At 43.0% G+C, this 13,394-nt stretch overlaps 1 protein-coding gene across 1 annotated transcript in view; it reads left to right on the top strand.

The window, feature by feature from the left end:
• DNAAF8 (dynein axonemal assembly factor 8) overlaps nt 1-13,394 on the top strand; it is a gene marked incomplete at both ends in the record, with an annotated part of 82,733 nt that overhangs the window by 51,805 nt on the left and 17,534 nt on the right. The window contains 7 exons of the mRNA XM_079542677.1: nt 1,148-1,295; nt 4,435-4,566; nt 6,026-6,220; nt 7,277-7,603; nt 9,165-9,227; nt 10,761-10,814; nt 12,969-13,138. Of these exons, the coding sequence (XP_079398803.1) occupies nt 1,148-1,295; nt 4,435-4,566; nt 6,026-6,220; nt 7,277-7,603; nt 9,165-9,227; nt 10,761-10,814; nt 12,969-13,138 (1,089 nt within the window). The remainder of the gene's footprint in view (nt 1-1,147; nt 1,296-4,434; nt 4,567-6,025; nt 6,221-7,276; nt 7,604-9,164; nt 9,228-10,760; nt 10,815-12,968; nt 13,139-13,394) is intronic.

Below are 13,394 nucleotides of genomic sequence, written 5' to 3'. Positions count from 1 at the left end.
TCATTAGTAAGAAAATCCCACTAGACCTAAGCCCTCACTGGACCTAACCATAAACAGACTTGCTTCTACTAAAGCAAGCATTAATTTTGCCATTGATCTCAAAATAAGAAAGAACAGACAGTTCGTAAATGTTTCAGAAGTTTCAGAAATGAAAATAACAATTTCTGATCTAGAAACCTGTATTCAGAACAGTCTTTGTCTAACAGACTGATGTGTGACTGTGTGCTTCACAGTCCCTCTGGGTCTGCTTGTGGCCTTTCAGCACGAAGCAGTCCCCTAACTTCATGCATTCAGATGGCTTGCAAGAAGAGCTTTCCTATCGTCAAAAATAACCTTTTTCTTTCTCTCAAGCTCTGTGTAACACGATAGATTTGAGTTGAATAGAGAGAAGTTGGCATTTTGACCTGTCAACCTAGGGAAATAAATGATCATAAATGCAAAAATACATTTGAGCTTGTACAAGAAGTCCATCTCTGTACTGTAAATCACCCAGGAACCCTGTGACGCTTTGTCTTACAGAGGGCTGTGTTCCTTCACTTCAAATGTTCACGCTTAGAGTTGTTTCCTACGTTAATAAGGAAATGTTTCATTCTGCAAACTAAACTGCACAGAAGCCTTCTTTTCTGCTTGTTCTCTAATCAAGCATGAGGAAGAACACTTTCCCTGCCCATAATATCTTGTAGAATGAAAGCAAGGCCTATATATGGAATGCTACAGCAAAAATGGGCAGATATCTGGGGCATGTTCCTAAATGGCTATTTCAGAAGATATCAGCAGAAGTTATTGTTTTAATGTGTTCTCTGGTGCTAAGTGTTTCAGGACTTGGGGTTCAAGATCGTTTTTGAATGAGTAATTTAGAATACTACCACTTATTCTCTGCATTTATGACCATTGTGGTTTTTGTTCAGCCCAGTTGTAGAGCAAAACATTTTATGTTAAGTCTTTTCATGAGATTTAAGTTAAATTCCTCTGTCTCATGAAGAGATGGCAAATGAACACCTACTAATACCTGCTATATTAATGGAAGTTAATGTGGTTCGACTGGTGTTGCTGTGTCTTCATATGCCATCATGACTTCAATGTTTGCTTGAGCCTTGTAGTGCTTAAATCTGGATTTAGTCTTCTAATCTGGTCCTTGTTATTTCAGATTGCTCTATTTTGCCCTGGCAAGATTTCTAGTTTTCCTGAGGACAGTTCTGCACGAGGAGAGCTTTCTGCTGAGCCACACGTGCACTGTCTTGTCTTGTTGCTGAGAAAGGAGGATGCTAGTCATCATATTCTTGCATTGGTAGAAGGTAATGCTTTCAGTTCTCAAAAACCCTCAGCATTTTAGAGCATTTGAACTGGAGGTTAAAAGCCTTGCCAAATATGTTACATTGTGGGAAGATTTGAGGATGCTGGGGCCTGATAGTTTTGCTGCCTGAATCTCCAGGCCCATTTTTCTAGATCAGCCACTTCTACATATCCTACACAGCAGATTGATCTTTGTCAACTACTTGATCTTTAGCACTGAAATCCTTTTGAGTTTAGAATCATAGAACAATTTATGTTGGGGGGGGGGGTGACAGAAGGTCAGTCATCCAATGTCCTGTTCAGCACAGCCTCAGCAATGAATTCAGACCAGGATGCTGTAGGCAAGTCAAGCTCTGGGGATCTGTAAGGGCAGAGATTCCACCGCCTCTCTTGGTCCTCTCTTCCAATGCTTTACTCTCCACATACAGAACTGTTTTTTTCCCCTTATGTCAAAGTGGAACCTCCTCTGTTTGAATTCATGACCCTGGCCCCTTGGCTTCCCACTATACACCTTTGTAATGGGCTTGGCTTCTTGTTTTCTCTTAGGTATTATTACTTCCCAGAGGAGTAGGCTGCCAGTCACTGGGCCTGAGGATATCATGCAATCCTATCAACCTCAGCCCGGAATTCTTTGTGCTTGTGACTTCCAAGCATCTGAACTGCAACTTATTTTATATGTAGAGACTGCCAAAAGAACAGACATGTAGCTGCCCCCAATCCTCTTAGTTGATTCAAACCCTGTTCTGATTCTCTGATTCAGGATGAGAGTTATTTAGTTTTCTTAAGGATAAACCGACATTGGCCTTAAGTGGGGAAAATCACAAACAGCAGCAGTGATCAGCACAGAACAGAGAACCCTGACCTGCCTGCTGCTTCCTGCCCTGGCAGTGGGCAAATTGCCTGCAGCAGGACGGTCCATTCCAGCGTCTCTTTTTTCACAGCCTGCCCTTTAGACTGCTGGGATAAATGGGTCACTGTAGCCTGAACAGTTCCAGAACAGCTGCTGACCCCTCCACTACACCACAGCAGCTTGCTCCTGAAGGAGGCGTTCATCCATTGCCTTTTATGATATTTACCTCTTATAATCCATCCACAGTAGAAAAGAACATCTCAAGTTTTTGGAGGAAAAAAAAAAGCTTCAAGAAGTCCTCCTCTTTTTCTTCCAAAGACCATCACAATATGTCCTGAAAACGTATTTAGACTCCATGGATTAATCATGGCAGACTAATTACAGCACCATGTCCCTCCTGCCTGCAGACCTAAGGAAAGTTGCTCACTAAAGAAAAATAGCTTCTGCTTTTTCCCTCAAAAAGTGCTGCAGATGACATTCACAGTGTTTGTTTTGCACAGCGAAATTTGCACTAGAAATATCTGTGTGGACACTGGGACAAAAAATGTTCAGGAAGGGTAAAATATTTGCTCTTATTGTAGAGCTGTCAATTTTTTTTTTTTTCCTTTGTAGAGAGATTTTGCAAATGCCTCTTTTGTACCCTCTTTGCTTCAGAAGTGATCCAGAGAGCTAGCTTATTCTATATTCAAGAGCCTTGGAGAGGAAAGTTGTTGCTGCCACATAAGCTTTGGCTTAGCTTCTGGGAAGTGTAGGACAGCACTAGGAATAGAGTAGGGTCAAAACCATACTAAGCAGTTTTGTGTGTTTAATCAATAAACCCCTGATAAGCAGTCACTTCTTTGATGTTCACCACTGCTCAATCTTCAAAGCAAAGCAAACTTAGCAGTCATTCTTGAAATGGAGCAGAGAGATAGGTGCCTACAGGAAACATTTCTGTATCAACACCATCAATTTTTGACCAAGCTTTCCTTTGCTATGTTTGAACAGGGAGCAGATAATGCTCTAGGATAAGTTATGGCAAGTTACAGAATCGCAGCGTGCTTTTGGCTGGAAGGGATCTTAAAGACCATTTAATTCCAACCCCCTGCCATGGGCAGGGACACCTCTCCCCAGCTCAAGCTGCTCAGGGCCTCATCCATGGCCTTGGGCACCTTCAGGGATGCAGCATCCCCAGCTCTCTGGGAAGCAGAGCCAGGGCCTCACTACCCTCTGGGTAAAGAATTTCATCCTAATATCTAACCTAAGTCTCCCTTTTTCTAGTTTAAAGCTACTACCCCTTGTCATAGCTCTACAGTTCCTGATAAAGAGTCCCTCTCCAGCTTTTTGTAGGACCCATTTAAGTACTGGAGGGTAGCATCCTTCAGGTACTGAAAGGAGGTTTCATTTATTTTTGCCATCTGAATTTTAAAAAGCAGGTGGTTAGTTGTCAGTGGGACAAGCTCAAGTCTGTGTCAGTGCCACATTTGGCATCTGAGGTTTGTCATCAATCTCTACAGCTAACAATCCATTTTCCATGCCGTGCTGCAGTAAATTGTTGACAGGCTTGTAGAATGGAAAGCAAAGATATGTGCAAAATAACTTTAAAAATAACAAACCTTAAAAAATGTCTGAAATATTATTGTAAAACACAACCAATTGTTGTGAAACTGCACTCTATGCCAGTATGTTAGTGCACAGCCTGTGCATAGCCTGGCCCTTTGGGAAAGAATGGGAGCGATGGCTGTTAGTTTCCAGCACTTAGTACTTGTAAAGTGCAGTTAAGATATTTTCCAGACTGGGATTTACATCTATTAACCTTACAATAGCTCTCTGGCCTCGTGGTGCTGTGTAGGATGCAGAATATTGGCCTTGCCACTGATACTGAGGGTCTGGACTCAAACAGTGGGTCCAAAATTAGAGCTATTTTTTCTTGTGGGCAACAACTTGCTTAGGACACCTACGGCAGTTCAGGAGCTGTGTAGGATATTGTGTGTGTGCATTCCTTATCTCAGTCCACTGCCTGTAGCTGAAACAAATGAGTCCTGGTCAGAAGGCAGAGGTGTCTCCAGAGAAAGCTGTGACCAGCTCTCAGCGTTCAACAGCCCCCTTCCTGACTGTATGTGAATATGGGCTGGGGAAGAGGGAATGATAGAACTGCGTTTCGTGAGGCAAGCTCAGTGTGACCCCATATAGATGTCTCTGTAATGCATCTGTGGTCAGATGAATCAAAATACTCGATAAGAAGCATGGTTTTCATGTCAGACTGCATCACGGGGCTTTGTGCTCCTCACAAGCTCTTGTTTTGTGCACAGGACTGATGAATGAACTGGCACGGCAAGGCCTCCTTGGCAACAGGCAGAGCAGCTTGCCTGCCACAGCCAGGCTGGACTCCTCCATGTGCTTCCATGTGGCTCCTTACACTGAGAACTTGCTGCAGATGCTGGGTAGGTAAAGGCTATGGGAATGCAGTATTCTATCTCTTGTAAGGTCTGACAACCTTTACCAGAGGAATTCCCTGATTAAGAGCATTAGGAGAATGCTCATTCTCTACAGTAACTCATTTAGTGTTCCAATGTCCTTCAATTGTAAAAACTCATTGAATGTCTTCTGAAATGAAATACTTCTGCAAAGCGAATGGAAGAATCCATGGAAAAGCAATATGGAAATAACTTTGAAGTAGATTAAATAATGTATTTTTACTTACATTTACATTAAATATGACCTGACAACAAGCAGTGAAGCCTTAAAATTGCCAGGATTAAAAGAATCCTACCAATGTGTATTTACTGACACAGTTCTAAAGACAAGTCAAAATATTCAAATGAGATAAATCACTCATTCAGTATGTAGAACTAGGATTTGCTGAAGTGATGCACGTAGACAGCTGCAATTCCTTCTGCAGTTGCAGAGAAGGCACTTCATTTCTCTTTACTCTGAAGCCCTTAATTTCAATGCATGCACTTGAATTCATGTCAGTAACTCATTCATTCAAAGCTGGAAAATTGATAAGGTTTGGAAAAGCAAGTAAACTTGTTACAGACTTATGACTCAAATGGGTTGGAGGGTCCTAGAGCTACTTGTTCTGTGTGCTTGGATGTTACAGTAACCAGAAGGTTATTTTGCTAACTACGGGTAATGCTGCTTATATACCACTCTTCTGGAGAAGAATTTTTTCCTTACATCCAACCTGAAGCTCCCATGGCACAACTTGGAGCCATTTCCTCTAGTCTTATCTCTCCCTACAACCAAATTAACATAAATTGTGAGGGGGGGGGGAGGAAAATCCAGTGCATGTCATTCACTATTTTCTTTCATTATGAAATGCTAAGATGTGGGAATAGTTAAGTACATGGGTGTTAATCTGTACAGTTGTTTAAATATTCATGCTCTTGAAACAGTATAGAATCAAGCCCAGCTTTCTGATGGGACTGGGAATTCTGCAGGCTGTGTTGTTCCTGGTAGGACAACGGATATGTGCATAATACAGTGTCTCCTGCTTTTCTGTCCTCCGTTTCATGCTGTGTAATCTCCTAGAACACAAAATGAAGTATCAATTGAATGCAAAGCCAAGCCTTAGTTATCAATCTGAAATTTATGCCTTAAATCATATTGCTACAGATCTATCAACACTGTTTAACAGTGCGAATAAGGACATCAAAATTAGGGTTTGAGTATATTTGCTTTACATGCCAAAAGCAATTCCAGTTAAGGAGTGTGACTAATTAGTGAGGATTTGCTGTGATTCTGCTCCTTACATGTGTTTCTTTTTTCAGCTGTGCTGAGCTGCAGCATCGCAGTGGTGCACTGCCTAATAGAGAATTAGCCAGTTCCTTTTTGCTAAACAGGAATGGATGCTTGTTTATGGGCAGTAACTACGTTTATTTGGATGATGTCTCTGGACAGGAGGAAACTTCAGTGCAGTTCCAGACCCGTGTAACATTCCTCTGGATTTTTTCTGCAACCGAAGATTTGCTTCCGATCCTGAAATGGAGCAAGTAGTCCTGCTGACACTGGTTGGGACGGATGCGATGGGCAGTGCTGGAGAACTCCTTTGCCAGATCCTTCTTCCTGGGAGCAGCAGTCAGTATCAGAATGCGGGTGATTGCTGGCAGCTCCTGGGGGAGGCTGTAGAAGTTGGTCAGGAAAGTTGAGCCTGTCTGGCTGCTTTTAACATAGCCAGAAAGCTTTGAAAAGAAGAGATACGTATTTAAACAAATGATTTCTTCATTTACCTGCCAGAAGTGCTGAAGAATTTGTCATGGCTAGTTAGTGGGCAAGGCTGCTTTCCATTTGACACAGGCAGGCATTTTCTTCAGAGAGGGTCAAAATAGTTCCAGTATGTGCGAAGCCTTTTATGTTTTCCCCGTCTTCTAAGCAGCGAGAGAAAATGCAGCTGTGCAGGGAAGGCACAGCAACAGGAATTTGGAAGTCACAAATTCTATTACTGCTGGTCCACTGACATCCTTTGTGACCAGAAACAAGACAGCACACCTCTTAATGCCTCATTTCCTCATGCAAAGGAGGAGTGATGACGCTGTCCCATGCATTAAATGATCACAAATGATGAGTGCTGTCAGGTGCTAACAAGATGAAGATTGTATGTAATTTCATGATGCAGATTGCATTAGTGTGCAATAATGCAGTCACTGCCCTGATAAAGGGCAGAAGTCTGGCATACTGTCTGCACTCTTATTCTATGTCCTGCTCTCTTGAGGTGGGGCTGTTTAGTGAGATCTATATCACAGTAGGTAAAGAGGAGATTCCAGCTGACTGCAACTTCCAGCAACCTGAACTCATGGACTGACCCTCTAAATATCATGGAATTGTTTGGGTTGGAAGGGATCGTTAAAAGCTGTCTGGTCCAAGTCCCCTGCAGTGAGCAGGGTCACCTACAGCTCTGTCAGGTGCACAGAGCCTAGGCCAGCCTGGCCTTTAATGTCTCCAAGGATGGGCAGCTCTCTGAACAGACCGTTCCGCTGTTTTACCACCATTATCACACAAAAAAACTTGTTTTCTTACATCCAGTCTAAACCTCCCCTTGCAACTTTGAGACTTCTAGTCTAATAGATTAGAGCACTTGTCTGCAAAAGTACTGTGACTTTTATGAAACGTATGCTGTCAACTGATACTAGAAATATTTCCTTTGACTTGCAGAAGGACCTGATGCAGGGTTTGAGCTTCTAGGTCTCAAGTGGTTGCCCCGTCTCACTCGGCGTCAGGCAAAAGAAGTAACCCCTTTTGAGGTTGGAGATGCTTCTTGGCGGAGAAGCCTTGATACACTGATGTCTAATCCAGTCCTTGTGTGTGCGTTACGGCGGATCAATGCCTTCCAAGTCCTTGAAGATGCATTAAAGAGATTAACACAGTGCAGGGAGGAGCTAAGCGAAAGTGACAGTGCTCTGCAGAGAGTAATGGCCTTGACCCCAGAGGTAGCATTCAGACAAGCCATCCTTTTCTTCACAGAGAAGGATCTGGTAGCTGGTAAGCCATGCTTTTATTGTTTACACTGTTCTTAGATACAGGCTGTATGGGAACTTGGATGAATAAATCCTTTTCTAAGTTTTTTTTTTCTAAGGCACAGGAAGACTTAATTATTTGGGTTTAAATTATTCACTTGGCTATATAATCAGGGATATTAAATCTGCAGGAGTCAGGTGAGGTCATCTGCAGGTTGGCCTATTAATATAACGCATCGCCTGGTTCCCTTTCTGAAGGTTTCTGGGTACTCAAATGCTTAACAGACATCACAGGAGTTACCAGGACTAGTAAATAATATTCTTTCTGTGTATGAGAGGCCGTGATCTATCCCATCTATGTGTGGGCATGTCATTGTCATGCTTGACTTCTTCAGTCTAGATGCCCTGAGCTTGCCCTATACTCAGGGAGATGAAGGTACTTCCAATCTACAAGAGCTGAAGCAAGCAGATTTTCTTGAACTTCTTTTTATGCTGGAACAGAGTGAACAGTTCATGAGGAATGGAGACCTCTGTTGTCAAGACTTCTCAGACTTCAATGATATATGCTAGCATTGATCTTTCAGCACTGAAAACCTGCTTGTTTCCTGCTGTACCAAGAAATGTGTAGCCCACACCCTTTAAATCATTGTGCAGACTGAGATATTATTCATACTGGATACTTTTGACCAGCAGTGCATGAGCCCCCACTGTTTTCTTCTGAAGTGGAATACATTGGATGTCACCTAAGCTCTTGGGGATGCTTCACTCCTTACCCCCAAGATAAATAGTTCTGAACCTGATGATTTCTGATTGTTCAGACACATAAATAAATGAAGATTGTGATAACACCACATATCAACTGAGAAGGAATGGTGGAGTTCCACAAATGCATTCATGCTTTGTAATTTATAGTTCTTCTCCTATCTTTTTCTGAGGAAGAAAGGTCCTTTGTTGTCAAGACAAAGTTAGATGCTTGTGTCAAACACACTGTGCTTGTGTAGTGCAGAATAACAAACTGGCTTTGCTGACTAGAAAGAAGAAAATGTGGTGGTGTCAGGAAAAAATCACTCATTCTAGTATCACAAAAGTCAGATCTGACAGTGAACTATGTGGGTGTTTTGTGTGAGTTTGGAGAGCAGAAAGAGGAAGCCTTCAAAACAGGGTGCAACAGACATCCCAAATTACTGCATAAAACTGTAGGACTGCATGTACTGCTATCCTTCACTGAGGTTGTCTTGACACCAGAAGGCAGGATAAGAAATCCAGAACTGTGAGATTGATTTACTGAGGGGCAGTAATAATCACAATATCACCTTTCCCACCACGACACAGCTGTGTCTTCTCACTATGACTTTAGCACTCTGCACTATCACTTCTATAAGGTCACTGCATCTTTCCTCCTGTCTATGTTGTTGAGGGAGGAGTGGAAGGGTCTTTGTGCTAGAGAACAACTCTTCAGCATTTTGTAGCAACTGGAAGGTCTGCCATTTCCCATGCTAAACAAGACTACTTTCCTTAGTCCCCACCTCCCAAACAGTAAAGATTCTTCATCAGTGAATCCACGAAATCACATCTTCCTTTTACAGATCCAGAACACCATCCTACTGCCAAATACCTGCCACCACCTGGCAAGACATCCAGGGCTGGAGGTAAGGTCAGACGTGTGCACCAGTTCCCTCTTCAATAACAAAAAAAAATACTATTTTATACTCTTAAAATAGATGGAAGAAACAATATAACTCCAAGCCCTCTGTCAGAGTCGTCAAAATGGAATGGTGAAGCTTTGGTTAGACATCATTATCCTGGGCAATTAGGAAGTAAAGGTTGGATAACCCTGCTTTTGGTACTGGGGGTGGAAGTACTGCTGCAGAATCACCTTTATTCTGCAGTTCTTTGTGTGCCTCAACCACTTACCTGTGGCTGGTGTGGAATGTAGAAGAGAAGATCTCAGCTCTTTAGTAGCACTTTTCAGCTGTCAGCAGAAAGGATAGTGGGAGCCTATAGAGGGGTGCTGGTCTTCATTCCTCAATGACTGAGTGACAGAAATCAGAGCAGAACACACATTTCCTTAAGCCTCAGTCAGGAGCTCTGCTCTCTGCACAACAGTGCCACCAAACCAGCAGGCGCTTCACAGATATTGGTTCTTCCAGATCACTGCTGAAGAGAATAAGTGATACTGTGAAGATGTGAGCTAAAAGTTACAAGGCAAGGACCTCAGAGCTGCTTTCACCTTATATATTCTCTCTTAACATTTCCAGCAACATAGAATGCACCTTTTGAAAGAAAAAAAGTCTCAGTAAAAGAAAAGAAAAACTTACCTTCCAGATAAGTTGCTCTGGGAAACAGAAATACATGGATTCCAGACAGTAATAAATACAAAGGAATGGTGATTGCTTTGTTTTGCAAACAAATTTTGTTTTTCTTACTACCTACCTTGCACATCTCACTGGTTAAATTTGCCAGTAAGGATCAATGGGAAGAGAAGTCCAGGATTCACAATTCTCAATTCCCACGTGCCTCACGTTTCCCTCACCTCTTTGGGTCACTTGCAGGTTTATCATTAGATTGAAGGAAACATTTTTATGTGGGCTTTAGTTATGGTTCACTTACACCTGACTCCTTTCACGCTGCTTTGCTCTCATGAGGAACCTCTGAAGTCGACCATTCCTGTCTAGGGAACATCAGGTTTCAGATCTCTGCTACCTAAGTGTGTACCAGAACACACAGCCCTTCTTTGCTTCCAAGGGCAATAAGCAGTCCTGGGTTTCATGGCATTTCCCAACTTAATTGTAAAATTCTGGGAGCATGAAGGTGGCTTATAGGCATAAAATGCTATTATTTATTTATAGGCATAAAATTCAGCCGCTCCCTGAAATGGTGACTGAGAAAGAACGCAAAGTGTAACCGAGTCACCGTAATTCGGTCCTTGCAGTCCTTTTCAGTGCATGCAATTGGGGTCTCTGAAGAGGGGGTAAGCACTACATCTCCCAGGATGTTCCAATACAAATGGGTTCCCACCATGTCTGGAATCAAGCCGTGCATTTCTTGGTATCACATTTTATGATGAGCGTGTCAGAGCAGCGTTAGCTGCGTCATGTAGAGATAGTGGCACTGTTCTCAATTTACTATCCCAGATTGTGCATATATGTACTTACCCACATCTCTCTGCTTCTCTTGCTTAGTGGAAGAGACCCAGAGATGCCACGCAGAATCACTGTTTGCCTACTTGCACGCAGGTGAGAGAAGAGCAAATTGAGAAATGCGGTTGGATTTTGTGAACCTAACTCATGTAGATGTACCAGCCAAAAATAAGTGGAAGGATTATACCAACGTTTCCCTTGGGCTTGAATACTGGCAGTGATTCTCATTCTCTTTTCTAAGCATGACAGGAGATCTGGTATTTGCTTCTCTTCAGTTGACGCTATTTTAAGCCGTGCTCGTATATGAAGTGTTTTATATGAATAGTATATGAATAAATACGGTGCTGTGACTCAGTTTCATCATCAAATCAAAACGCATGTGGATAACTGTGGGGAGAGCTGTGGAGTCATTGGCCGTAGGAAAGGATCTAAAAATATTGTACGTATGTAACAAACACCAGGAAGACTGGGCAAGTCCAGGAGAGCTGCAGAGCAGCCGGAACCAGGGCTGGATGTGTCTGATGGCTGCCAAGCGGGCCTTCCTGGTAGCACATGGTGAGCAGGAGCCGTTCCTTGGTAGGCAGTGGTGTGTTGGTGAATGCTGGCACTTACAGTCACCGGGGAGAGAAAACCACCTCTGGCTAGCAAAGTGTCCCACCTTGGTTTAGGTGCTTGTCTTTGGGCAGACCAAGGTGGCACAGGGGATAAGGAGATCCCCTCCTGAGGTGTCTCAAGTAGCATAAATACGCAGCATGCAGTGATTCTCACGCCACAAGAATGAGGAAGCTTGCCCAGAAACACAGCAGATGGTGGGGAAAGCAGCACGAGGGCGATGCGCGTTGATGTGAGCTCCTACAGTTGATATGCGAGCGGCTGAGTGGATCTGAGTGCCTCACTTCTGCTTGCAGGCTGTTGCTATGGCATTTACATCTTTCCGTTCAAGAAATACGTGGAAATGAAACCATCAATTCTTCAATAGGAGGCCTTTGTGTAGGATAAGGGTTGAGTTTTCATGCCAGATGGGGTCAGTATCCTGGCTTTTTATTTTTGATCCCCTATTTCTCTGTCATTGAATCGCCAACGTGCTTCTTGCTAATTGAAAATATCCGTAAGCACCGAATTTCATGCAGCACTGTTGATGCTTCATTGCATCAACATCTGTATAATTAGTAATGGGGTGTACAGGAAACATAAAATGGTGCTTTATGTACACAAACAGATCATCGTGCGTCAGTTTTAACAGCTTGCAGTACTGCTACCTCATGCTTCATCTAATTGACGTGGGTAGGAACTGGCAGTTAGTGGGTCCTGGCTGACTGCTCCCAACATTGTGGTGGACAGTAAATCTTCAAGGGTGTCATCAAGACAAAACCTTAACTACAGTCCCAATAACACAGGGGCTTAGATTTAATACAGCGCTTCAGATTGGCGAAGCTAATGATTTGAAAATGCTGTCATTTAGAGGTGAGATTGTTTCCTGCCTTTGGAGAGGTTTGGTGCCACCAGACAGTCAAACTATTGTGGTCCATTTTGTTTTGCTTCTGCAGCGTATGGCTGGCAGGTCTGCTGGGGACATTTTATCAAAAGCCAAAACTTTTTGCTGAAATTTCAATTTTAGATGACATGATCCCTCTATAATAAGGGTCACAACATCAGCTGGGATCTGTCACACTGTTAATGCCTCCCTGAAACGTAGCTCTAACAGAGAGGTGCAGAACTCTGAGAGATGAAACCATGAGGAATGAGAACAAAATAACCGCTGAAGGATTTCATTGTGGAATCACAGAATTGCTCAGGTTGGAAAAGACCTTCAGGATCATAAAGTCCAACCTCAACCCAACCATACTGCCCTAACTAACAGCCCCCCACGGCATCGTGGCCCCAAGCACCACATCCAAACGGATTTTAAACACACTCAAGGATGAAGTGAAGAACGTTTTGTCCTGCTTAAAGCGTTCACACACAGCATGAAGGAAGGAGTCTCGTGCTGCAGACCTGCCAGGTAAAACTTTTGGATTTGTTGAGCAGGCTTCCTGGAAAAGGTCTACAAGCCCAGACTGCTGTAGATCGTTTATACGTATATATATATATACATGCCCAGCTTTTTTACAATCTTGTTTAATTCAAATTCCTATGAACTTCATGCCAGTTTTCTTCTATAGGCGCCTGTCCTGGCTCATACACAGAGTTATCTGTTTTGTCTGTGCTTTTAAGAGCAGCTTTGGGTTTCACCAGTGTGCTTTGTTACAGGAGCCCAGATCCTCTGCACGGTGCTGCTGATCAAACCTGGTGCCTGGAGCCATCATCTTGCAAGGATCCTCCGAAAGCTTGACCTAGAAAAATTCACTGTGGTTGGGATGAAACACGTACAGCTGGAGCCAGACATCGCCTTAGGACTCCTTTCTTCTGAAACAAAACAGGTTTGTTATAAACCTGGCTGTTCTGTGGCCGTGTTTAGGGTTAGAATGGGAAAATATGTTTGCTAGTGAGTAACCCATTCCTGAAAGAGCAAAAACTCCCATCCGGGATTTAGTGGTTATTGTTAGAAGTGAGCTATATAGAACAATCAGATCTGTACAATACCAGGCACAAAGCAAGCTGACATGCTGACAGTTTCTTTTATCATTCGCCATAAAGAAACAGACCTGGTTTCTCTAAAACAAAAGTTCAGAGGAT

The sequence above is a fragment of the Tetrao urogallus genome, assembly GCF_951394365.1.
Source record: "Tetrao urogallus genome assembly, chromosome: 15".
Classification (NCBI taxonomy): Eukaryota; Metazoa; Chordata; class Aves; order Galliformes; family Phasianidae; genus Tetrao; species Tetrao urogallus.
This window is presented reverse-complemented; position numbering and strand designations above follow the sequence as displayed.